Source organism: Coregonus lavaretus (assembly GCF_964263955.1).
Source record: "Coregonus lavaretus genome assembly, chromosome: 7".
Lineage (NCBI taxonomy): Eukaryota > Metazoa > Chordata > Actinopteri > Salmoniformes > Salmonidae > Coregonus > Coregonus lavaretus.
Window position 1 is genome coordinate 48221651 of NC_139994.1, and position 27829 is coordinate 48249479.

Below are 27829 nucleotides of genomic sequence, written 5' to 3' on the forward strand. Positions count from 1 at the left end.
AACAGGGTGCAACCAATGACACAACACGGTGGTGCAAGGATAGCCCTGCTCTTTCTGAGGTGCACCTCCTCCCAGCTGTCTGTCTGTCCATCCTTGTCAGCCAATTTTGGACAATGATGTTGGTGATCCAACCAATGACGGACAACGATGTTGGTGTGTGGATAGGTGGTGGTAGACCAGAGGCAGTGAGGGAGGGAGGGAGGGTGGAGCCATCGGGAGTCATCCCAACCCCATCACCAAACCCCAAATGGCCGCCCCTTAGGAAACTGTCTTCTTCCCAGTCAGATCGCCATCCTTGGAGATCCTGTCCAGCCGCATGTAGGGTTCGAACGCAGAGGACCCGCACCCATACCCGGATGCAAGTTCATGATGAGCGCCCCCTAGCAGCGGCATGGAGAAGCACAGTGAGTGTGACGGCGGCACGCTCAGACGCGACGAGGGTGGAGTCCCACCCAGGGAGGGCAGCGACAGCCCAAAAGTCCCACCCACCCCATGAACGCCATTTCCTGGTGGCGTGCTGCTACCCGGAGAGGAGGAGGAGCCTCCGGGGCTGCCCAATAGAGAGCCGTTTCCTGGGTGGTGGGTGCCCAATAGGGGGTTGGGGGGCGGGACGGAGAGGAGGCGCCCCTGCTCAAGGAGGCGCAGGATGTTACAGGTGGCCAGCGACTCGGAGGTAGAGGAGGAGCGCTTGTCAGAGTCCTTGGTTGTGTCTTTCTTCTGCTTGGTACGACGGTTCTGAAACCAAACTTTGACCTGGAAGGACAGAAGAAGGGAGAAAAAGACTAAAAGGTTAAAACATGGTTTTATTAATGAAATGGTTTGGTTCATTAAAACAGCTGACAACAGGATAAATAATAACTCTTACTTATGTACAGTTAAAACCATACAAACACAGACATATTATATTTTAGTCATTTAGCAGATGCTCCCATCCAGAGCAATTGGGGTTAAAGGCCTTGCTGAAGGGCACATTGACAGATTTACCGGCCCAAAGCTCTTAACCGCTAGTCCGCCACAGATTCTTTCTCTCTGATCATCTTAGCCATCACTGGATTTCAGTGAATTCTGTTGCATGAAACGTTCACGTCAAATAAACCTTTATTTAATCCACAAAGTTCCATTGAGATTTAAAATATCTCATTTTCAAGGGAGTCCTTGTAAAGAAGGCAGCTCCAAATTGAGAGAGTTACCCAATACATTACTAGATGCTTTCAGTGGAGGCTATAGTAAAGCACATGATATGCCCACAATATGCACACGTTGGTGACACATAATACACAAGTGCCTCACCATCCATACACCCACAGACACAAGCTCCATACATACAGAGGCAATCCCCAGTACACCTCATTGGATCAACACTGTTGTTTTTCTGACTGGGTTTGACCATGATTGGATGGTTTTACCCTCATCTCTCTCCCCACGGTGCCTGATGGAGACAGGAGGGAGGAGTCTGTGTGCGATTGGAATGGAACGGGGACCTTGTCAGCCAGTGAAAGTAAGAGTTAGTGAATCCGTTTTTTTTCCCATGAGTACAAAGTATACAACACATTACCCAAGTACGACAAAACTATAAGCACAGGAATAGCTTTGAAGGGTATATGGGGTGCTGGTATTTCCTAAACCTGTTTCGACTGAGAGTCAAAGCAAGGGCAAAGTGAAGTGTTGTGTTGTGCTGTAGTAGGTAGGGCTACACAGTGAACTTCTCTACACAGCACACAGCGTGCCATTCGCGAGGGTAGCAGCCTGAAAAGCTCACTGAACATTGGCTGTCCTTGTTTCTGGATGTTTCATTGATGCATGCTTTAATGTACAGTGCATTTGGAAAGTATTCAGACACCTTGACATTTACCACATTTTGTTACGTTACAGCCGTATTCTAAAATTAATTAAATTGTTGTTTTTTTCCTCATCAATCTACACACAATACCCCATGACAAAGAAATGTTTGCAAAAAATAAATACAAATAACATACCTTATTTACATAAGTATTCAGACCCTTTGCTATGAGACTCGAAATTTAGCTCAGGTGCATCCTGTTTCCATTGATCATCCTTGAGATGTTTCTACAACTTGATTGGAGTCCACCTGTGGTTAATACAATTGATTGGACATGATTTGTAAAGGCACACACCTGTCTGTATAAGGTCCCACAGTTGACAATGCATGTCAGAGCAAAAACCAAGCCATGAGGTCGAAGGAATTGTCCATAGAGTGCCGAGACAGGATTGTGTCGAGGTACAGATCTGGGGAAGGGTACCAAACATTTCTGCAGCATTGAAGGTCCCCAAGAACACAGTGGCCTCCATCATTCTTAAATGCAAGAAGTTTGAAACCACCAAGACTCTTCTTAGAGCTGGCCGGCTGGCCAAACCGAGCAATCGGGGGAGAAGGGCCTTGGTCAGGGAGGTGACCAAGAACCTGATGGTCACTCTGAAAGAGCTCCAGAGTTCCTCTGTGGAGATGGGAGAACCTTCAAGAAGGATAATCATCTCTGCAGCAGTCTACTAATCAGGCCTTTGTGGTAGTGGCCAGACGGAAGCCACTCCTCAGTAAAAGGCACATGACAGCCCACTTGGAGTTTGCCAAAAGGCACCTAAAGGACTCTCAGACAATGAGAAACAAGATTCTCTGGTCTGATGAAACCAAGATTGAACTCTTTGGCCTGAATGCTAAGCGTCACGTCTGGAGGAAACCTGGCACCATCCCTATGGTGAAGCATGGTGGTGGCAGCATCATGCTGTGGGGATGTTTTTCAGTGGCAGGGACTGGGAGACTAGTCAGGATCAAGGGAAAGATGAACGGAGCAAAGTACAGAGAGATCCTTGATGAAAACCTGCTCCAGAGCGCTCAGGACCTCAGACTGGAGCGAAGGTTCACCTTCCAACAGGACAACGACCCTAAACACACAGCCAAGACCACGTGGGAGTGGCTTCGGGACAAGTCCCTAAATGTCCTTGAGTGGCCCAGCCAGAGCCCGGACTTGAACCCGATCTAACACCTCTGGGGAGACCTGAAAATAGCTGTGCAGCGACGCTCCCCAGCCAACCTGACAGAGCTTGAGAGGATCTGCAGAAAAAAATGGGAGAAACTCCCCAAATACAGGTGTGCCAAGCTTGTAGCGTCATACCGAAGAAGACTCAAGGCTGTAATCGCTGCCAAAGGTGCTTCAACAAAGTACTGAGTAAAGGGTCTGAATACTTACATAAATGTGATAGTTCTATTTTTTATTTTTAATACATTTGCCAAAAAATGTGCTTTGTCGTTATGGGGTATTGTGTGTAGATTGATTAGGGACATTTAAATATATATATATATATTTTAGAATAAGGCTGTAACCTAACAAAATGTGGAAAAAGTCAAGGTGTTTGTGTGTGTGTGTGTGTGTGTGTCTGTGTGTGTGGTACTGTAGAGTTGGAGGGGGGGGGGGGGGGGGGGGGCAAGGCATGTACCACACACACACACAATACACAGGGAAAGGGGGGTCAGGGGAGATCAGATACTTTTTCTCACACAAATGTCATAGGGTGGACTTTAGCTCTTCTATTAATTGAATTCTCACAGATCTTTGCATGCTCTCACAAATGATTGACCTTAATTGATTTATGATTGCCATTAATTGATGGCATGTGTGTGCTGTGACTTGGAGATTTCCTATGCTTAATTGTATGAACTTTTTTAACCACCCTTCTCCTGTGATTGGAGCATCCCCTAACTACGCTCTCTCTTTCATTGCAGTTTTTGCCCTCTGCCTCCTTTATAACCTGGAGCTGGAGTACAAGATGCAAGTTATCAGTCCAAACTACAAAGGTCTGAGCTGCAGAGCTCTGGTTGGAGCTAACTCGAAGAGCCAATTTATGAAATCTTTATGATTTATGATTTTTTGATCCGAAAATGTGGTCAGAGGCACCGTATGGATAGTGTGACGCAATTGCGGAAGCCTTCGGAGGCACGCAAAGGCCAAATTGAGCTCCGTAACCGCATCGCCATGCACCTTTCAAATGTTGTAACAATGCAGAGGGCTCCGTATAGCTCCACATTTACATGATTGGTTGAGGGTGGGAGATCCTGTATAAACACAAACTCACTTCCTTCACAAAAGCTCTGCGCTGCTCGGCGAAGCACAATAAATATGAATACCCTGACTTCTGCAGAGGCCATATCACCGTAAATGCTGCACATCCAATGCAGACGTCGGATTGAGCATGGAGCGCCTTTAAGTGGCGTCTGTCCTAAACATAGTTTGCCCTGCAGTTAGAGTTGTCGTCTATAACTGTTTTTTTGTAGGTCTTGCTCCAAGCGTCGCTCTTCATGCTGCCCCATGCTTGCGGTGATGGTGGTTCCGCTAGGTAGCTGTTGTTATTTATACTGGCAAAGTTGAAACAGAATATTTGAAATATTTTAAATGTTGTAACTTAATATTTTTTATAAAGTTTTGCCTGGTGCATTGTATTGCTCATGACACCATCCAATAGGTGAGCTGTCGTGAACCTGTGTGTTTTATACTGGTTGACGTGTTCCACTTCATTAAACAGGAACTGCCGTAGCCTGGTAGTTGAGCCATTTTACATAGGTAACCCTAGTCGGCAGGTGTTACACACACAGAGAAATCATGCACATAAATGTATAATATGATCCTGTTCGACTTACTGCTCTTTTCCTCAGCCCTCGGGTGCTGTGTGAGTGTGTGCGTTTGTACATTTTTGTGAGTGTGTGTGTCATGGCATTCAGCTGTGGCAAGGCGATAACCACACATGACCAAAGCATGAATTGCTAGCCAGTATGGCCTTCTGATCTGCCCCATTCTCTCCAGAATCAAGGGCCGACTGACTCGATCATTGATTTAAGCTGATTGGAAGAATGCAGTAGCTGTGTTTTCATATCGGGAATAAACCCCGTCACATAGGTAGCACTTTAGACTTTTTTCTTCTCTCTCTCGCCACAATCTATTTTGATTTGTGACACGTATGATTCACGATGAGATGCATCTCTTAGCACACACCATGTAGTCACGTATGATTCACGATGAGATGCATCTCTTAGCACACACCATGTAGTCACATATGATTCACGATGAGATGCATCTCTTAGCACACACCATGTAGTCACGTATGATTCACGATGAGATGCATCTCTTAGCACACACCATGTAGTCACGTATGATTCACAATGAGATGCATCTCTTAGCACACACCATGTAGTCACGTATGATTCACGATGAGATGCATCTCTTAGCACACACCATGTACGGGTTGATGAATGCTCCATCAGTCTTCCAATCCTTCGTAGACGAGATTTTCAGGGACCTGCACGGACAGGGTGTAGTGGTGTATATAGATGACATTCTAATATACTCCGCTACAAGCGCTGAGCATGTGTCCCTGGTGCGCAAGGTGCTTGGTCGACTGTTGGAGCATGACCTGTACGTCAAGGCTGAGAAATGTCTGTTCTTCCAACAGTCTGTCTCTTTCCTAGGGTACCGCCTGTCCGCGTCAGGGGTGGAGATGGAGAATTGGTACTGTCACAACTTCCGCCGAAGTTGGTGCCTCTCCTTGTTCGGGCGGCGTTCAGTGGTCATCGTCACCGGCTTTCTAGCTGCCACCGATCTACGTTTCTTTTTCCATTTGTTTTGTCTTGATTGTACACACCTGGTTCCCATTACATTATATTATTTCCCTATTTAACCCTCTGGTTCCCACATGGTTTTGTGCATGTTTGTTCTTTGTTTTGTGTCTAAGACTTATATGAGCTGGTGGGTTTTCTCTGCGTGGAAATTAGTGCTGTTTATTTTTCGAGTAAAGTACGTTGTTTACTCAGTTCTGTGTCCTGCGCCTGACTCCGTCCTACCGCTGTACATTGACACTTGACACATGTACTTTGTGCCCCCTCAGATTTTTGGGATACACGACGTCCCTGCATAGTATTCACATGCTCTGCGACCATCAACTAGTCCAGCTAAAGAGGGGATTGGGCTGTTGTTACAGCAGCGGCTTCCAGTTTGCAGCTAGACACCATAAACTGTTCAAGTAATATTATTAATGTTTCACAACAATTTGGTGATTTGACAACCAGGCAGTATAATGTAAGGATGTGGCTTTTAACATGCCATCTCTCAAGTCAGTGCACACGCCGTATAGCCTAGCCTACACACAGAGGGAGGGATATCATGGGATGCGTTCCAATGGCAACCTATTCCTTATATAGTGCTCTAGAGAATAGGGTGCCATTTGGAAAGCATCGATGATGATTAGGACCTAGCTAACCTATATGATTACCAGCAGCATGGCAAGTACAGGACACACACAACACGATCTGACCATGAGCTGAGCTGTTGCATTCACATCACACACAGCAGTCACAGAGAGGTCATATGTATATAAAACACGCAACCAACGTCAACCACAGAACAGAAACCTCCTCAGTCCCCACCACAACTCTCTCTTTAGTGTTTACTCACACACATCATCTCTGCTAACCTTGAAGAGAGAGGGGAAGATATTCAGACAATCTAGAATGGGGACAACGGTGGTAGACTCAAGAAAAATATTAACTCAGTTAAAGAGCCTTGATCTGACTGGACAGGTGAAAGCTATGTGATAGAACTGTTGTTTACAGGGTTGGGGTTAATTCCATTTAAATTCCAGTCAATTCAGGAAGTACACTGAAATTCCAATTCTCTTCCATGCTTTTCAATCAGGAAAATGTGGAATTGGAATTTAGTTTAATTTCTAAATTGACTTGAATTGAATTGAAATGGAATTGACCACAACCCTGAATAAAACTGTTGTTTACACCTGCGGTCCTGGCGGTTAGTTTAGTCTCTTGGACCTTTCAGGTCACCATCGTCTCAGCGGTTCCATTAGTATGTGTATAATGAGATTGGGAAGGGATCCTCCCCTGCTGAGAAGGACACTGAAGAAAGCTAATTTCTCCCCTCTCGTACATAAACACTATTGGAAATAAATCCATCCTAATGAGATCCAGGGTTCAGAGCTAGGGCAGAGATTACCGAGAGAGAGGGGAAGAGCTGGCTTGGCATGACCTGGATTTGCCCTGCAGCTCTCACGCTCCCCTCTGCTCTCTGCTCTGCTAGGGCACAGCTGGGGCAGAGCAGGGCTGGGTAGAACAGAGGTGGGATAGGATAGGAGAGGATAGAGCAAGTGTAGAACATTCTGGATAGCTGGACTGCTACAGGGTAAGCCTGTGTCCACTACTACACACTCCATCTCACAACACAAGGGTTAGAGTAGAGCAGGTAGGGGAAGACAGAGTGTGCGGGACAGAGCTGGATAGTCCTGAGTCCACTAGTACTAAACACTCCCAACCCACAACAACACAAGCAGAAAACAAGCAGGGATGGAGTGGTGTTAGTTTGAGCCACCTGCTAGGGCTAACTAACCCAGGGCAAAGGTCAACTGGGAGTCCATATGTGAGTCTACTGAACTGAAGCAGCTCAGGAAATGGATGTCGCACTATTTACAGTCACATCAGCAACGCAACACCGGCGATGCATGCAGACAGATAGCCGGTGTCATGAGTATTTCTGATTGTGTCTAATGATGACATCAGACCTACAAATCAGAATGATTCATTAGAAAATGGAATGCTATAAAATAAATATAGGATTAGGCTGGCCAAAATGTGGTAACATTTTGATCACCCTTTGTGTAGGATGACTTTGTTCCTAAGCCTCCATATAGTTCTTATGAAGGCTTTATGAATGCCCTATAAAGCTTCTAAAGGCTGTAGTTGTGACCAAATAATGGGGAGTGCTAGTGAGAAGCTAGTTCATCGCTCAAAGAGAGTCTGTGGGGGAGAAAAGCATGGCTCCATTAAGCAGGACGGACACCTGCTGACAATCTTTCTAACACTTTCTGTGACCCTGGAAAAGGATCAACGGTCCCCCCGCAATCCCGCCCGACCCCGCTGATCCTACACATGTGATGAACATCAGACCGCCTGGCCTCGGTCTAGGAGTACAATGACTTCATTTTCTATAGCAAAACTGAATGACTGTATGGTCCTTTTCTATAGGGAAACTGTATGGTAACGATGACTTTGTTTTCTATTAGGATACTGTATGGTAACAATTACTAAATGTTCTGCATGGAAACTGTATGGTAACATTGTACATGGATGAACATGACTAATTTTTATTTTCCTTCACAGCCCTTCTCTCTCTCTCCAATCCCACATTCTATTCTAACACTTGGGACCTCATCCAAACGCAGCCCCAGTTTCAATTTCTAACTCCTACCCCCTTATCTCTTACCTCCTACCTCTCTCCTATCTCATCACCTTTTCTCACCTGCTCATCCACTCTCCCTCGTGCCCTGCTCCTTTGCCCTCATCCCTCCCTCCCTCAATCCCTCCCTTGCATTACTGAAACACATGTCCAGGCAGGTTCAGCTAAGGGTCGACCCCATCTTATCAACTCGCTTGTAGATGTGGCTCCCTAATCCTCCTTAGTGCAAAAGCACTTGGGACTATTATTAGGCCCTCTTATTAGGCCCGTCCCGCCCCCCCGTCCCGCCCACCTCCCCGCCCCGGGTGGACCAAGCCCTTCATCCTAAGGTCCTATGATGTCGAGGTTTAGATAAAGCAATTTGGCTTGTGTGTGTGTGTGTGTGTGTGTGTGTGCAGAGACTGGAGAATGAGATGATGTCCCCTAGCTTCTCCACCCCTCCCTTGTTACCCCCCACTCCCCACTGCGCCGCAGCACTCCATATGACAGAGCCCCAACGGTGCAGCCTGACAGACAACGCCCACACACACATTCACTGTTTATCTACAGAGCTGCTGTAGCTATAGGCGGAGGAATGTGTCACTGTTCTCATTCCAACACATCTCAATGGATTGCAGACAACTCCTCAATAAAATTGACTTTTGAACAGGACTTAACATTATGGTCATGCAGTTCATGGAACCTAAACATATCCTTGATAATTACCACTTGGCTACAAAATAGTGTGTGTGTGTGTGTGTATACAGTATGTGTGTATATGTGTGTGTATACGTGTACTGGTATATGTGTGTGTCACAAGCATGCATGTGTGTGTGTCCATTTGGATGTTGTGCTTGCTAATCCAATGGGATAATTGCGTTACGCTATTTCCCGGCGAATGACACGAAGGCCTTGCACGCATGCACACACACATCCTTCACCGTGTCGTCACTGGGTCCAATAGGTCATCATTTCTAGTATATACCGATAGCGATGGATTGTCATATACCTGCATGTATTGACAAGTGTCCTAAACGACTTAATTGCCTTATCAATTCCCCTACCACATCCCTAATAAATCAATGACTCAATATTATTCTTATTGATGAATATGGGCAGACGGATGAAGATAATTTAATTGGAGGGTGATGAGCTACCTTCTGACCCAGTGTCTAGATACTTTATTTCTGTGGTTTTTCCACACAGGCTTTAGATCCATACCAAATAATATCTCTGTTGTATCAAAAAAAATATCAGTTGTATCACAACGTTGTGTCAAATGTGTTGAACATCAGTTTTACAACCTGAGACTGTATGAGGCCAGAGTAGGACATCAATCACTGTACATAAAATTCCTTTACCTCTTGGATCACGCTTTTCAAATAATGGATTGCGAAAAATGTACCAATAGCCCTGCAATGAATAGACAATGCTACAACATTTGTAACTGGTTTAGGCCCACATCTGTCTGTCTCCTTTACTTCCTAATTGTTTTCCCTACTCTTTCAGCTTTTATACAATCCCTGCCTCTGTCTCGTCCTTTCTTTCTCCTACATCTGTAGAACTACGTAATGCCCTGTGCCCTCCGTACTCCAGACGACTAGCCAGACAATGTCTGGGAGTTACTGAGAACAATGCACAGCGAAGGACATTCAGATACATACACACATAAACTAGTATGTGGACACCCCTTCAAAATAGTGGATTGTCTATTTCAGCCACCGCCGTTGCTGACAGGTGTATAAAATCGAGCACACAGTCATGCAATCTCCATAGACAAACATTGGCAGTAGAATGGCACGTGCTGAAGAGCTCAGTGACTTTCAACGTGGCACCGTCATAGAATGCCACCTTTCCAACAAGTCAGTTCGTCAAATTTCTGTCCTGCTAGAGCTGCCCGGTCAACTGTAAGTGCTGTTATTGTGAAGAAGAAACGTCTAGGAGCAACAATGGCTCAGGCGCGAAGTGGTAGGCCACACAAGCTCACAAAACGGGCCCGCTGAGTGCTGAAGCGCGCACCTCATAAAAATCATCTGACCTCGGTTGCAACACTTAATACAGAGTTCCAAACAGCCTCTGGAAGCAACGTCAGCACAATAACTGTTTGTCAGGAGCTTCATGAAATGGGTTTCCATGACCGAGCAACCTAAGATCATCATGCCTAAGATCATCATGCCAAGCGTTGGCTGGAGTGGTGTAAAGCTCGCCGCCATTGGACTCTGGAGCAGTGGAAACGCGTTCTCTGGAGCAATGAATCACGCTTCACCATCTGGCAGTCAGACTGACGAATCTGGGTTTGGCGGATGCCAGGAGAACGCTACATGCCACAATGCATAGTGCCAATTATAACGTTTGGTGGAGGAAGAATAATGGTCTGGGGCTGTTTTTCATGGTTCGGGCTAGGCCCCTTAGTTCCAGTGAAGGGAAATCTTTAATGTAGGGCTATTGGTACATACAAGAACATTTTAGACGATTCTGTGCTTCCAACTTTGTGGCAACAGTTGGGGGAAGGCCCTTTCCTGTTTCAGCATGACAATGCCCACGTGCACAAAGCGAATTCAATACAAAAATGGTTTGTCGAGATCGGTGTGGAAGACCTTGACCGGCCTGCACAGAGCCCTGACCTCAACCCCATCGAACACCTTTGGGATGAATTGGAACTCCGACTGCGAGCCAGGCCTAATCACCCATCATCAGTGCCCGACCTCACTAATGATCTTGTGGCTGATTGGAAGCAAGTCCCCGCAGCAATGTTCCAACATCTAGTGGAAAGCCTTCCCAGAAGAGGGGAGGCTGTTATAGCAAAGGGGGGACCAATTCCATATTAATGCCCATGATTTTGGAACTTTTGTGGACACCTGTACTGTACATACATACAGTTGAAGTCGGAGGTTTACATACACCTTAGACAAATACATTTAAACTCAGTTTTTCACAATTCCTGACATTTAATCCTAGTAAAAATTCCCTGTCTTAGGTCAGTTAGGATCACCACTTTATTTTAATAATGTGAAATGTCAGAATAATAGTAGAGAGAATGATTTATTTCAGATTTTATTTATTTCATCACATTCGCAGTGGGTCAGAAGTTTACATACACTCAATTAGTATTTGGTAGCATTGCCTTTGAATTGTTTAACTTGGGTCAAACGTTTCGGGTAGCCTTCCACAAGCTTCCCAACAAGTTGGGTGAATTTTGGCCCATTCCTCCTGACAGAGCTGATGTTACTGAGTCAGGTTTGTAGGCCTCCTTGCTCGCACACGCTTTTTCAGTTCTGCCCACACATTTTCTATAGGATTTAGGTCAGGGCTTTCCGATGGCCACTCCAATACCTTGACTTTGTTATCCTTAAGCCATCTTGCCACAACTTTGGAAGTATGCTTGGGGTCATTGTCCATTTGGAAGACCCATTTGTGACCAAGCTTTAACTTCCTGCCTGATGTCTTGAGATGTTGCTTCAATATATCCACATAATTTTCCTTCCTCATGATGCCATCTATTTTGTGAAGTGCACCAGTCCCTCCTGCAGCAAAACACCCCCACAGCATGATGCTGCCACCCCCGTGCTTCACGGTTGGGATGGTGTTCTTCGGCTTGCAAGCTCCCCCTTTTTCCTCCAAACATAACGATGGTCATTATGGCCAAACAGTTCTATTTTTGTTTCATCAGACCAGAGAACATTTCTTCAAAAAGTACGAGCTTTGTCCCCATGTGCAGTTGCAAACCATAGTCTGGCTTTTTTATGACGGTTTTGGAGCAGTGGCTTCTTCCTTGAAGCGGCCTTTCGGGTTATGTGGATATAGGACTCGTTTTACTGTGGATATAGATACTTTTGTACCGGTTTCCTCCAGCATCTTCACAAGGTCCTTTGCTGTTGTTCTGGGATTGATTTGCACTTTTCGCACCAAAATACGTTCATCTCTAGGAGACAGAACGCGGCTCCTTCCTGAGCGGTACGACGGCTGCGTGGTCCCATGGTGTTTATACTTGCGTACTATTGTTTGTACAGATGAACATGGTACCTTCAGGCATTTGGAAATTGCTCCCAAGGATGAACCAAACTTGTGGAGGTCAACCATTTTTTTTCTGTGGTCTTGGCAGATTTCTTTTGATTTTCCCATGATGTCAAGCAAAGAGGCACTGAGTTTGAAGGTAGGCCTTGAAATACATCCACAGGTACCCCTCCAATTGACTCAAATGGTGTCAATTAGCCTATCAGAAGGTTCTGAAGCCATGACATCATTTTCTGTAATTTTCCAAGCTGTTTAAAGGCACAGTCAACTTAGTGTTTGTAAACTTCTGACCCACTGGAAATGTGATACAGTGAATTATAAATGAAATAATCTGTCTGTAAACAATTGTTGGAAAAATGTATTGTGTCATGCACAAAGTAGATGTCCTAACCGACTTGCCAAAACTATAGTTTGTTAACAAGAAATTTGTGGAGTGGTTGAAAAACGAGTTTTAATGACTCCAACCTAAGTGTATGTAAACTTCCGACTTCAACTGTACACACAGAGTGACAGAGAGAGAGAGAGAGAGAGAGAGAGAGAGAGAGAGAGAGAGAGAGAGAGAGAGAGAGAGAGAGAGAGAGAGAGAGAGAGAGAGAGAGAGAGAGACACTCAGACCCTTGCTTTTTGCAGCCTTGGTGATAGCCCAAGACAACAAATCAATGTGCAAGTCCCAACAGCAAAGCAATTACTGAGTGACAACAGCACATACTAGTATATGTGAAGAATCTCAGGTGTTAAATTAGGAACACAAAATAACAGCATCCGAACACATTCAGATATGTGGCAAACTTAATATAAAGTATGGCAGGCCTAGTGACTCTCACCACGAGCCATCCTTTAGGAAATCAGCTGGTTAGTTGTACGATACCACCTCTAGAACAGGGTTGTGGTCAATTAAAATTGAAGTCAGTCAATTTAGGAAGTGATTTGAATTTAAAATCCCAAAAAGAAGTCATTAAAACCATATATCCTTCTTTTAATTATTGAATTGGAATTTCCATTTACTTCCTGATTTGACTGCTTTCAACTTGAACTGACCCCAACCCTGCTCTAGAAGCCCAACTGCTGCTGTCAAAAAAATTCCCTGTACTACAGTAAATATGAAAACTCTACATAGGCCCTGGAGTTATCCCTGGTCTGGTTATTCAATGTGGCTATGAAAAACTCCTGTCCCCTACATACATATGGCCACTCATGTACCTGTGGTGCACTAAGACAGTTACTGTGGGTCGGGTCTAGAGAGCTGAGCTCCCCAGAAGGAGAAGGACAGAGGGATGTTTGTCAGCAGAGAAGGTATTAGTAGGGCTGTGTATGTATAGGATTCGGACAAGCTGATGTTTCAAAACAGAGGTGTTATGCATCTTTTTAATACGTCCCCGATCCTCCCTCCTCGCAGGGCTTTAGTAAGATTAGGATCAGATCCACTCTCTGAGTCTCTGCTCTCTCTCTATCTCTGTCTGTCAGTCGCTCTGTCTCTGTCTGTCTGTATCTCTCTCTCTCGAGCGCAAAAATCTAGGGTCAGTACAGCATAGAATAAAATACCCCTTGTTTCTACAGTATGTTTCCAGCATTTCATAACTCTGTATTTATCTTTCATTCAGTTCTGCAGAATACAGGGTTGGAGGATGGCTCGTGGTGAGAGTCACTAGGCCTGCTATACTTTACATTAAGTTTGCCACATATCTGAATGTGTTCGGATGCTGTTATTTTGTGTTCCTAATTTAACACATGAGATTCTTCACATATATTAGTCTGTGCTGTTGTCACTCAGTAATTGCTTTGCTGTTGGGACTTGCACATTGATTTGTTGTCTTGGGCTATCACCAAGGCTGCAAAAAGCAAGGGTCTGAGTGTCTCTATCTCTCTCTCTCTCTCTCTCTCTCTCTCTCTCTCTCTCTCTCTCTCTCTCTCTCTCTCTCTCTCTCTCTCTCTCTCTCTCTCTCTCTCTCTCTCTCTCTCTCTCTCTCTCTCTCTCTCTCTCTCTCTCTCTCTCTCTCTCTCTCTCTCTCTCTCTCTCTCTCTCTCTCTCTCTCTCTCTCTCTCTCTCTCTCTCTCTCTCTCTCTCTCTCTCTCTCTCTCTGTCACTCTGTGTGTACAGTTGAAGTCGGAAGTTTACATACACTTAGGTTGGAGTCATTAAAATTTGTTTTTCAACCACTCCACAAATTTCTTGTTAACAAACTGTAGTTTTGGCAAGTCGGTTAGGACATCTACTTTGTGCATGACACAATACATTTTTCCAACAATTGTTTACAGACAGATTATTTCACTTATAATTCACTGTATCACAATTCCAGTGGGTCAGAAGTTTACATACACTAAGTTGACTGTGTCTTTAAACAGCTTGGAAAATTCCAGAAAATGATGTAATGGCTTTAGAAGCTTCTGATAGGCTAATTGACATAATTTGAGTCAATTGGAGGTGTACCTGTGGATGTATTTCAAGGCCTACCTTCAAACTCAGTGCCTCTTTGCTTGACATCATGGGAAAATCAAAAGGAATCAGCCAAGACCTCAGAAAATAAACTGTAGACCCCCACAAGTCTGGTTCATCCTTGGGAGCAAGTTCCAAACACCTGAAGGTACAACGTTCATCTGCACAAACAATAGTACGCAAGTATAAACACCATGGGACCACGCAGCCATCATACCGCTCAGGAAGGAGACGCGTTCTGTCTCCTAGAGATAAACGTACTTTGGTGCGAAAAGTGCAAATCAATCCCAGAACAACAGCAAAGGACCTTGTGAAGATGCTGGAGGAAACAGGTACAAAAGTATCTATATCCACAGTAAAAAAAGTCCTATATCGACATAACCTGAAAGGCCTCTCAGCAAGGAAGAAGCCACTGCTCCAAAACCGCCATAAAAAAGCCAGACTACAGTTTGCAACTGCACATGGGGACAAAGATCGTACTTTTTGGAGAAATCTCCTCTGGTCTGATGAAACAAAAATAGAACTGTTTGGCCATAATGACCATCGTTATGACCAACCGTGAAGCACGGGGGTGGCAGCATCATGCTGTGGGGGTGCTTTGCTGCAGGAGGGACTGGTGCACTTCACAAAATAGATGGCATCATGAGGAAGGAAAATGATGTGGATATATTGAAGCAACATCTCAAGACATCAGTCAGGAAGTTAAAGCTTGGTCGCAAATGGGTCTTCCAAATGCACAATGACCCCAAGCATACATCCAAAGTTGTGGCAAAATGGCTTAAGGACAACAAAGTCAAGGTATTGGAGTGGCCATCACAGAGCCCTGACCTCAATCCTATAGAAAATGTGTGGGCAGAACTGAAAAAGTGTGTGCGAGCAAGGAGGCCTACAAACCTGACTCAGTTACACCAGCTCTGTCAGGAGGAATGGGCCAAAATTCACCCAACTTATTGTGGGAATCTTGTGGATGGAAACGTTTGACCCAAGTTAAACAATTCAAAGGCAATGTTACCTAATACTAATTGAGTATATGTAAACTTCTGACCCACTGGGAATGTGATGAAAGAAATAAAAGCTGAAAGAAATAATTCTCTCTACTATTATTCTCTGACATTTCACATTTTTAAAATAAAGTGGTGATCCTAACTGACCTAAAACAGGGAATATTTACTAGGATTAAATGTGAGGAATTGTGAAAAACTGAGTTTAAATGTATTTGGCTAAGGTGTATGTAAACTTCCAACTTCAACTGTACATCCAAATGTTTGGTCACAGCTGCTCACTACAACCAGCTTTTGTCCAAAACTCCACAGAAACTACTTTGATTCCATAAATTCTGTCACTTAGCCCTCTGCCATTTGTCCCAGCCCAGGATTAACCCAGTTTTAAGTAGCCCCGCCCACCATTAAATCCATGGCTTTTCCATGGATGGGCAGTAGAGAACAATCGATTGATACAATGCAATGTAAGTAAAATTATCCCTGGTGATGGTAAACTCTGATAATGGCCACACATCATGGTTGGTCCCAGTTGGGATGGGAAGAGTGTTGGGATGGTAAAGAGAGGTTGCTGGGCTGCTATATGCATAACTGTCTCATTTGCCAAAATCCAACCAGTTTTGAACTTTGATTTAACGTAATAGTCACGTTGAAATAACATGGAAACTATGTAGACGCAACTTCTTTATGTCCAAAGGGGTTGAGAGCCTGTCAGGTGACAGATTAAGATATCTTGTCATCATTTAGACAAGAGTAAAAAGATAAACCCTCATTCGCTTAAGTATTTTGTCAAACGTTTTTGTTTCAGTCTAGACCATCATTTCAGTCAGAGGGAAAAGTCATTTCAGTAAATGGTGCTAAAAATGTTGTCCTACCAGGCCACCACTCACCAATAACACATCTTCATTCCTCACATTGTGGAATGTATAGCTTATGTACAGCCAAGTTCAAATGAAAAGGTAACAGAATGAAAGGCGTTAACATTTCTCTATGTGAAAGAAAGTCATTAGACCCTGTCTGAAATGGCACCCTATTTCCAATATAGTGCATTCCTTTTAAACCAGAGCCCTATGGAGTAGGGTCCCTTTATATAAATCAAATCATCAAATCAAATCAATATTTAGGGAGTAAGGCGCTGTTTCTGGCAAATTTTTAGACTATGGTGTTTTTCAAGCAAGCTGAAAAAGCCTACTCTGTAGATTGATAGACGGAATTGAATCATGTTTTAATATTAGAAGAGAATGCAAGTGGATGGGATGAAAGTGCTCCAAATTGTATGGAGGTATTAACCGAGGGTCAACCCAAAATATACTTGTAAGCTTTTATGTAAAACAAGGATCTGAGAAAACAAGTGTCGAAAACACAAGCAAGCACAATTTGGGCATTCAGAATCAGAACCACCCAGAAATGTAATTTGAGTATTTTGTCAGCTGAGTAAGTCAGTGCTGCTAAACCGAAAAAGAGGAGTCACAGTCATAGCAGCTATAGTAAAACCATTACCGTACCTTTATCAATGTATCCCCTGATATAATATGAATTATCATAATGGAGAGGTATTTGAAACACAACAGGTGCACGTTGTATAAGGTATAGTCAGTGGATGCTTCATGCTTCACTGGTCTCAATCCCTGTGTTTCAAAAAAATGGTTAGAATACTGATTTGCAAATGATGAGAAACTTTCACCAGAGCTCAAGTAACCCATCTAACTGCTAAAGTAACAGGTCTCCTCCCCTACAGTGCCTGTGAATCGGCAGTGTTTAGCCTGCTAGGAAGGTGCACCTGGCGTAGGCACTACTCAGTAGCCGCACAGGCGTCCCCAAGACAACCTCCATAGCGTGCCAAGGGTGCGGGACTCCCCGCCGCGTTACGCGGGAAGGGGGAGCCACCTGCTGGGCTCTGGGGAGAGGCGAGGCGAGGTGTTTCCTGAGTGAGGGAGATTTTTACTTTATTCACCCCCTCTCAAATAGTTTGCTTTCATGTAGCTCGTGTCTCTTCGTGAACTCAAAGCTTTTACGCAAAACTGGTCTGGAAATTAACTTTGTTTTTACTGCGAAACTGTTTAGGTAGCCCAAAGCATATTCAGACACCTCATTGAATAAGTTGTCTTACATGAGGCTATATTATAAGGATGGCTTACACATTTCATACCAGTACCTAAACAAACCGTTCGTTGTTTAGCCTATCACGCGAACGAACAGGAAAATAAGCACACTATCTTATATCTTTTTCATGACATTTTGGCTCAAATTAAACTTTTAAAATCTATTTCCCCTGTGTCTTTTGTTGAGCAAATGTAGACTATGGCTCGTTGCCTGTGCAATTTTGACAGTGACCAAACATATTCGAGTTACACCTGGGTCAACGCCTATATCCCCAAACACTAGCGTTTAGGAACCCGCGCAATTGGCTTAACGAACTTTGGAACAATAAACTATTTACGTGACTGACATCACATTCCCCACTGGGCAAAACTGGTTGAATCAACGTTTTTTTCAAGTCATTTCAACAACAACAACAACAAAAATGATCAAATGTGATGACGTTGTGGAAAACTGATTGGACTTGCAAAAAGTCATCAATTTCAGGGAATGTCGTATTTTTTTCACTCAACTTTTAACCTAAATCCAATTAAGTTACATTTTGTTGTTGATTTCACGTTGAATTCACGTTAGTTGACAACTCAACCAAATGTAAATCAAAACTAGATGTTGAACTGACGTCCGTGCCCAGTGGGTCTATCGAGTGCAATATCACAAGTCAACCTCCATTGAGGTCTGCCTTTGATAACTTAATAAACATAATAAAAACGACATGTTTTAAGCCCAATTAAGCCTATCATGACTGAGATTTCGTGCTGGTAACACGGAATATAAAATATGTCTACTAATGTCTAAATTGAGCTATATGTTACAGCACAAAACATGTTTGGCTAAATTAGGCTAGATGTTATTACGTTGCTGGCTGCACTAAGGTTCAGGCTAAGAGCCTATTACATTTATTCCATTTCATTTGGATATTAGGCTATTATTTATTGACAAATTAAGTAGGAACTAGTATTGCATTTGATGAATTCAATCATTTGTGATATCTACTTTATCAGATCTTTTTGAATGGAAAGAACTCGACGAGAGATGTCATAGCATGGAATGGGCATTTAAATGTCTCAGTAGGCTATAAGTGAAAAACCTTTTGATGTAAACACTCTTTACAGTGACCAAACCATGCAGAGGCCCACATCTACATAGCTAACTGCAAAAAGAGGATTTGTGATACCCTTGGGTTGAAGTTTACTGGAATATTGTGCTAAACTAGATATAACATTACCATTGTTGTCTAATTGGATAACTTGATGTGACTTTACTTAGAAAGATATTGTTTGTGTGGATGCCAAAGTGGACATGCTGACAATAGTAATAGGTGAACATCCTCCCCTCCAACAGGTCTATGAGGCTACATGGACACTACAGAATCCGAATGTTGTGGATACAATGTATTGCATGGTGCTGTAAAATGAACTTGACTTTGACTGGAAATATTTGGAGAGGAGGGCATCATTGGATGAATACGAATGAGGTTGCCAAAACACACTCAGAAATCAGAGTCGATTTTATCCTAAATGTGCATTTCAGTTATCACCCCCTCTTGAAATTGAAGATGCAAATTAAATCGTGTTTCTGACCATCAAAGTATAATGTTGCCTTTAGTTAAGATGAGTTAGTATTATAAATTATTCATAAAAGCTATTATTACTACGCTAAATCGTACATTTCACGATCACTCTCTCTCAAAACTGATAAGCAATGACTTCTCAAATGGCAATGCTTTCAAACACACATATAGGCCACTATAAGTGGACCTGAAAATAAAATCACTGCTATGGCTCTTTTGAAAGCCTTGAATACCAGCAACTCATAAAGATACAGCTAAGAGCCTCTAGGCCTACTCGAACAAGTTAAAATATAAACTCTGAAATTGAACTTCACTGAAACATAAAAATCAAAAGATTTTAGAAATGACAGAATGAGTAATCGCCTAATGTGGTTGTTCTTAGTTTTTTGGGGGTATTTTTTATTTTACATTCGTTGATTAGGCCCCATATGCAACTTTGCTCCTGGGACTGTTCAATGTTGTAAATTATCAAAACAATCAAAGCAATTTCAATGGAAACAGCTTCAGGAAATTGCTCTAATATGCCCCAACACCTTCTGGGTATTGTTTTTAATAGCCTCTTATTGAAATATACTGAGCTAAATTATGTCTGGTAATGTTGACTATAGACATATATGATTATTGCAGTTTTAAACAATCTGAAAGGCTGGCTGGGTAGACTACAGGACTATAGCATACGTATTGCTGCCATCCAGTAGCCTATATACCCCATACATTTTCATTCCCCTAAAAAGTGGTAGAAATAGTCCCCTCCCACCGACAGCCACTACTATGCCCTGAAGAACACTGCATGACTGTGGCTGCGTCCCAAAAGTAATAGCTTGCTTTCCTCGTCTCGTCTCCCTCATTGCCATCTGTAGGTGTGTAATCAATTCGTTGGAGAATTGTAACTTTGATCAGCTAGTTGGCCACAGCTAGCCTATGTGTAATTTTTTTTTTATTTTTATTTTTTTATCTATAGTGTATGTGGATTATGTGTAAATTCTTTGTTTATACAGCTCTGGAAAAAATTAAGAGACCACTGCAAAAATATACGTTTCTCTGGTTTTACTATTTATAAGTATGTGTTTGGGTGAAATTAACATTTTAGTTTTTTCTATAAACTACTGACAACATTTCTCCCAAATTCCAAATAAAAATATTGTCATTTAGAGCATTTATTTGCAGAAAATGAAAACTGGTCAAAATAACAAAAAAGATGCAGTGTTGTTAGACCTCGTATAATGCATAGAAAATAAGTTAATGTTCATTTTTAAACAACACAATTCTAATGTTTTTACTTAGGAAGAGTTCAGAAATCAATATTTGGTGGAAAAACCTGATTTTCAATCACAGCTTTCATGTGTCTTGGTGTGCTCTCCACCAGTCCTTCACATTGATGTTGGGTGACTTTATGCCACTCCTGGCGCAAAAATTCAAGCAGCTCGGCTTTGTTTGATGGCTTGTGACCATCCATCATCCTCTTCATCAGGTTCCAGAAGTTTTCAATGGGGTTCAGGTCTGGAGATTGGGCTGGCCATGGCAGGGTCTTTATCTGGTGGTCCTCCATCCACACCTTGATTGACCTGGCTGTGTGTCATGGCGCATTGTCCTGCTGGAAAAACCAATCATCAGAGTTGGGGAACAATGTCAGAGCAAAAGGAAGCAAGTTTTCTTCCAGGACAACCTTGTACGTGGCTTGATTTATGCGTCCTTCACAAAGACAAATCTGCCCGATTCCAGTCTTGCTGAAGCACCCCCAAATCATCACCGATCCTCCACCAAATTTCACAGTGGGTGCGAGACACTGTGGCTTGTAGGCCTCTCCAGGTCTTCGTCTAACCATTAGACTACCAGGTGTTGGGCAAAGCTGAAAATTGGACTCATCAGAGAAGATGACCTTACTCCAGTCCTCTACGGTCCAATCCTTATGGTCTTTAGCAAACCTCAGCCTGGCTCTTCTCTGCTTCTCATTGATGAAGGGCTTTTTTCTAGCTTTGCACGACTTCAGCCCTGCCCCTAGGAGCCTGTTTCGAACCGTCCTCGCCGTGCACTTCACCCCAGCTGCTGTTTGCCATTCTTTTTGTAGGTCACTTGATGTCATCCTACGGTTGTTGAGTGACATTCGAATGAGTTGGCGGTCATCCCGGTCAGTAGAGAGTCGTTTTCGCCCTCTGCCGGTCTGTAGCTTTGTTGTCCCCAATGTCTGCTGCTTGACCTTGTTCTTATGAACCGCCGTCTTTGAAATTGTAAGGATGGAAGCAACCTGACGCTCACTGTATCCCTCTGCCAGGAAAGCCAGAATTGAACCCTTCTTTTCCTCACTCAAAACTTTCATTTTCAACTCTTTTGGCATGGTCAATAGTTATTTTTTGATTAATATTACTTTTGAGGTACTATTAGCACTGTTTTTGCCATCCAGCTGGTCCCATTGCAAGAGGATAGTGATGACCACAGCAGCGGTTTTTATACTTTTCCTCGTTAAATAAGATTTGGTTCAGGTGATCACCTAATCAGTACCTAATTCAGTAGAATGAGGTGTGCCTGTGTTGGAATTCAACAGACACTGGAATGGAATGGCTGTCATACATGTAGAGATGCTGATTTAAGAAGAATTTGCAGTGGTCTCTTAATTTTTTCGAGAGCTGTATATTCTGCCTGTAGGCTATATATTCAGTTTTGTGGTTAGCACCATTTCACCAGGTGAAATTCCTGGTACATATAAATGTACTTGGCGAATAAAGGTGATTCTTATCAGTGGTCATAAATGAAGGGAGATGCAGTTTAACTGTAGGCTACTTGGTATTGGACACAGTCCTTTCGACAATAGGGCCTATAGCGTATTTAACAAGTGTTTTCATTCACACCAACCCTTTCAATCCTTCATCTTCAGGAATGGACTTATGGACTACACCTTGCGTTAGGTCTAGCCTACTAAACATATTGTGGAAATGATAACTTGACATGTAACTAGTTGAGTTATATAGGCATAACTCGTTTAATTGGATCAGAGGCGTGGTAATTCATCATTTGACAAATAACAAATGAGGCCCTGGATGTTTTCTATCATATTTTAGTTACCATTTGTTGTTTTCTATTCTTTCACACCATGTTGTGTGTCATTCGCCATCATTGCTCAATCATTCATGTGGAGGGCACTGGCTATAGCAGCCTAGCCTACATCCATCATTCCCTTGTTACTGTTATCTTGACTAAAGTTTGTTTTATAGGCTACAACCCACGGGGATCTATAACAAAAAGTATAAATAATACAAATACCTATTATTAATATTAATAGGCTACTATTATTATTATTGAATACTTACTGTAAAGCACCGAGGTGTTTATTTTAATTGTTTTGACATGAGACGTCTGGCAATGGAGCTACTGTGAATTCCCGCTAAGAAAGGTCAGCACTGCTATAATGGAGCCATTGCGCAAATCCTAGCCTATATTATGATGACTATTGGAGTTTCCAAAAAATACATTGGTTATGATGTTAGATGTAAATGTCGTGCTTTTTCCTAAGTAGATTAATCTCCATGACAAAAGTTTGCTATAAAAAACATCTGAGACATTATAGAATGTGACTGTGCAGAGCGATAATATTTAAATATATAGGCCTACAATGGGGACTCAAAGTTACCTGTACAATATGTCTTTATTGGCACAATAGGATACCAATCTATTATCGATAACTCAACACTACTGAAGAAATAGGCCTACACTGTCAAATTATGTCTGTTTCTTACCTGTGTTTCGGACAGGTTCAGCTGCCTCGCCAGCTCAGTGCGCTCGCGGCCGACTACATACTGGCAGCGCTGGAAGTCGAGCTCGAGCCGGTAGAGCTGCTCTGCGGTAAAGGATGTCCGCGTGCGTTTTGGCCTGTCGAGGTCCAGACCCTTTGGCAACACGATCTCACGGATGGTGCCCTTGGCATCTGTGGATATACAGCCAGACACGGTGTGTGAAATGCCCCATAGTTAGAAAAATTGTCTTATTACAATTGCATATACTCTCGTAGCCTACCAATGTCATTAGTCCTGTGTAGCTCAGTTGGTAGAGCATGGCGTTTGCAACGCCAGGGTTGTGGGTTTGTTTCCCACGGGGGTCCAGTATGGAAAAAATAATAATAATAATGTATTCACTCACTAACTGTAAGTCGATCTGGATAAGAGCGTCTGCTAAATGACTAAAATGTAAATTATTTTTTGGACTGACCAGGAAAATATTGTTAAACATTGTGCTCCTACGCTATATAAGAATAACCTCTTGAAGTGATCGTTGTTTTCAGTATGAGGACATTGACATGTAGTTGTCTTTCTTGGAAATATATGCTAGTCAAGTTTGTAGTAAAATAAATACAGAAAGGGCAGGAGTAATAGATGGATAATATATTTTAAGAATCACAATATCCGTAAATAAAACTCAATGCACCTTACAGAGATAATAGGCATATCAGTTGGTTAGATAGATGTTACGCGTAAAATGCCTTAGAATAGTTATTCAATTTTTCAACTGAGAGTAGGCTATGCTGCAGTATGTAATGGAACTGGACTTAAGTAAGGTATACAATTAAAATTAAATATTTTGGAATAGGCTACCTCGAGGTTTGACACAGTCACTATAGTAGCATGCTTTTTGGCCGTGTTTGGGGAATATTCCAAAAAAGGTATAGCCAGAACAATGAGAACTGAAAGATACATCCCTATCCCATTACTAAATTACAGGCCTACCAGTACCTAATTTAACTAAATATTACGTGCATTGTCTGCCTCAGCGCGAGTAGGCCTACATTTTTGGAGAGCATGTTCTCAGAGTTATATTTCAAATATACCTCTGCATTTGGCATGCGTCCTAAAACCCACCCTGGAGAATATAGTGTAACCGGCTAGTTGATGCATCAGTACACAACGTTTAATACTGCAATTTATGGGACAACATGAAATCGTTTTGTTCAATAAAATATCATGAAATGTGTGTTTTTATATACAAGTATGGAATATGCCTACAGCAAGTCTCGCTATGGAAAATATACTATTTATGCAATACCAAAAATCAACTAAGTGCAAAACATTTAGACTAACCAAGCTGGGTCGCACAATAAAATATAACTGCCAAAGGAGGCAGTAGCCTCTATCTGTCGAATAATGTTGCGTCTAAATATATTTCAATTCCTCAGCAAAACTTAAATTGAATCAAAGTTATAGAAGATATAGAAATCTGAATTCCTTGACAGAATGGAACATTATATAGGCCTACTGCATCATGCGTAACCACCGTATACTATTTCAAGTGTCCTTCGTATGTTGTATGCTATACATAGGGCCTATGTGGTTTATCCATTGACTACAGCCTATATATTGCAAATGTCATGAGGAAATAGCATCTATAGGGCCTATGCAGCACGGTCTCTGCGTATAGCTTGTCTAACTTCAATGCAAGCATGCATGGTGTCAGCAAGAGCTACAGAGACGCATTCCAACATTGTGAATATTTATAATGTCCAATTAAACATAATCTACTCATTCATAATACCCTAGATTAAAATACTCTAAATGTACAACTTTGCAGTAGGGCCTTTCAAACGGTTTGCACGCACATCGAGACTTTGCGACTTTGTACACCTGACCTTTCTCTGACCTCAGTTTCTCACGAGTTACCCAGCGCAATCGTCAGCTTGAAAAACAAATAGTGACACGGGGTATTGCGAGCTTGGTGTCCCGAGCAACTCTGCCAAAAGCGCTCAGCTCGCCCTCACCACACCACAACTGCCGAGGCCGTTCACTGCTACAATTACCGGGCTTTCTGTTCATATTCAGCCCCCACCAACTGCACTGTTTTAGGGCCCGGGCACGCGCAAACATTCAATTATGTAGAGCTTTCCAGTAGGTGATGTGTTTGATTATTTGTTGTTCAAATGAAAGGTTCATTTATACAATTGGTGAAAATAAAATGTGCACAAATAAGGGGGAACATTTTGTAAGAAGGGAAATTGATATTATCTGTGCTTCTGTAGGCTAATAGTTTTGTGATTAACTGATATGGGGTGTTATAGTATCCATGACAAATATGCATCCCACATTGGTGTGAAAACTATCCGGGTAAGGGGCATGGATATGCTATTTTAGAAATAAGTGGTCAACTTGATTATTATGAATAGGCTTACAAGTTCAAACGTTTCAAAATAAACTTAAATAAAATGTTTTTTTTCCTGCTTACTATGACTATTTATTTAGAAAGCCATTTTCATAATTGTTATATTTTCTCACTAAGGATAATCTTCCACACAAAAAAAATATCCTGTATTCTTTGGGGTTTGTTGACATTGACATTAGAATGCATTTTACAACCCTGATTAAACAGCAGTGCAAAGAGATGTCATTACATTCTGACCAAAACCATTGAGTTGCATTCAATTAATTGTATTCTAAGTCAGTCAGTCACGTAGCTTATTACTACTATAGCCTATTAGACATGTAATAAGTATTGTATATCATTTTGCTCACACCTTTAACCATTTGACATGTTTTACAAATAGTTTCTTCTTTTAAATATAATTTATTTCTGCAAATACATACTCCTGGAAATATTTTACTATATTTTAATAAGCATTAGGAAGGTAACTGGTAATATACCAAATATGGCATGGCGTTGTTTTGTTATAAGAAGGGAATGTTGTTGAGGGGATCTCCCCCTCCCTTCCACAATGATTATTGTAATAATTTACTACAAACTATTGAACCATTATTACCATCATGGCCGCATACAATTACAAGATATTTGGACATGCTGAAATAAACTATGGAGATATCAGTTGTGTGATTCACCCATAAAGTAGGCCCCTAATTACACAATTATATATTTAGAAATTGAAAATAGTAGCTTATATTTTGTTCCATTCGCAACTCATTTTTTAAAGAAGTTTGTAGATCCTAAGAACCACAAAAAAAATATATATTATTAAAATAACTATTAAGTGGGTCTACATATTTTGGAGAATTCCATGCAAAGATGGCAATAGGCCTAGAAAGGTGGGGCTCCCTTTCTTTTAAACAAAGAGGGCGTGGACAACATTATTTCTTCATTTTTAGTAATAATACCTTAACTCAAACAAAAATAACAACATGGCCATGAATAAACACACACAGACATACACATGATGGTTTGTGTTTTTTAAAAGTATTTTGTTTGCCAATAATTACTGAATCATTTGTTGATTCATATAGTACAAAGCAGCTACTGCTATTAGTATATGTTATCATGATCTCTAAACTCTACTGTACATTTTAATCTCAGATGTTCACAACTTATTTAAATATAGTTAGCATTTTTTCCCCCTAATTATTGCAGATTTGTTCCAAAAAGGTATCAGGAGTCATAAAAAAAAGCTGTTGTCAGAATATAGGCTAGCTATATTTTCATTTTTAAGTATATTGGACATATATAGTATTATATCTTCATTTGCATATGAAATACCTTATTTTATTTTATTTACAATAAATCACTGCAACTATTTGCTTATTTGTAAGCTTAAAAGCATTCTAGTAGTAGTAGCAGTGTAGTAATATGGCCTAGTAGCCTAGTTGTAGTAGTTGTTGTTGTAGAATTAGGCTAATAGTAGTTGTAATTACAATAGTGGTATATCTGCAAATGCATTAAATATATTAAATGAATTTAATGGGAATTCTCAAATCTTAAGAAGTATAAACCCCTGGTTCTGTTCAGTAAAATAATATTTCGTTACTAACCTCGAACTAAAATCCTCCGGCAGTAGTCTGGATCCACTCCTAAAAGTTTATCATGTCCGTCTTCACTGGAGGAGGTCGGGGTGGAAGCAGATGTACCCGGGGTATTGGTTGTGCTCTGAACCGGCGACCTGCTCCCAAGTTCGGTATGGCATTTGTCTATCCCGTCACGACACTGAGAGTTGGATCCACGGCGGTGGTTGTTGCGGTCCTCGGCGATCTCATCGCCCATATTTGTGGCTTGATCGAACATCGATTTGAATATTGCTGTATAGATCTTCTGTATTCTTCACCTCGCTATTGGGCAGTTATTGCTACTCTTTGCACTTTTTAGTCCTTTGCAATAGTTCTCTTCAGCTGTGGTGGGGGAGACCATGCCCCAGAGTAGATCCAGTTACAAAACAGAACCGGCCACGCCGACCTGCGATGGAACCGAGCTGCACTGCAAGTGTCTCGGCATGGTTCAGCACTATCCTGCGGTCCGAAGTAGAGGAGAGAGATCGTGGATGGTGGTGAGAAAGAGGGGGCCCTGTGGACAAGCCTAGGGTCCCTCCTCAGCTATAGGACCGCACTAAACCCTAAATGCATGTTGTACGTACAGTAAGTGTATAGCCTACAAGGGGAGACCAGATCTATGACCAAAGAAGCTGGGAGGTGCTACACTTGCTCACCCACGTATAAATAAAATGAAAGACGAGCGCGTAACCAGCAGAAGAACAGTGTCTCAGTCTCTGTACAGTACAGTCAGTTCACTCTCTGCA

At 42.2% G+C, this 27829-nt stretch overlaps 1 protein-coding gene across 1 annotated transcript; it reads right to left on the reverse strand.

Moving 5' to 3' along the window:
* Positions 1-258: 258 nt before the first annotated feature.
* On the reverse strand, positions 259-27321 carry vax2 (ventral anterior homeobox 2; the record flags this gene model as incomplete). Its single annotated transcript, XM_084164894.1, has 3 exons — positions 259-753; positions 23073-23260; positions 27072-27321. 3 exons carry the CDS (start codon positions 27319-27321, stop codon positions 259-261), a joined length of 933 nt encoding a protein of 310 aa, XP_084021020.1.
* Positions 27322-27829: the final 508 nt, after the last annotated feature.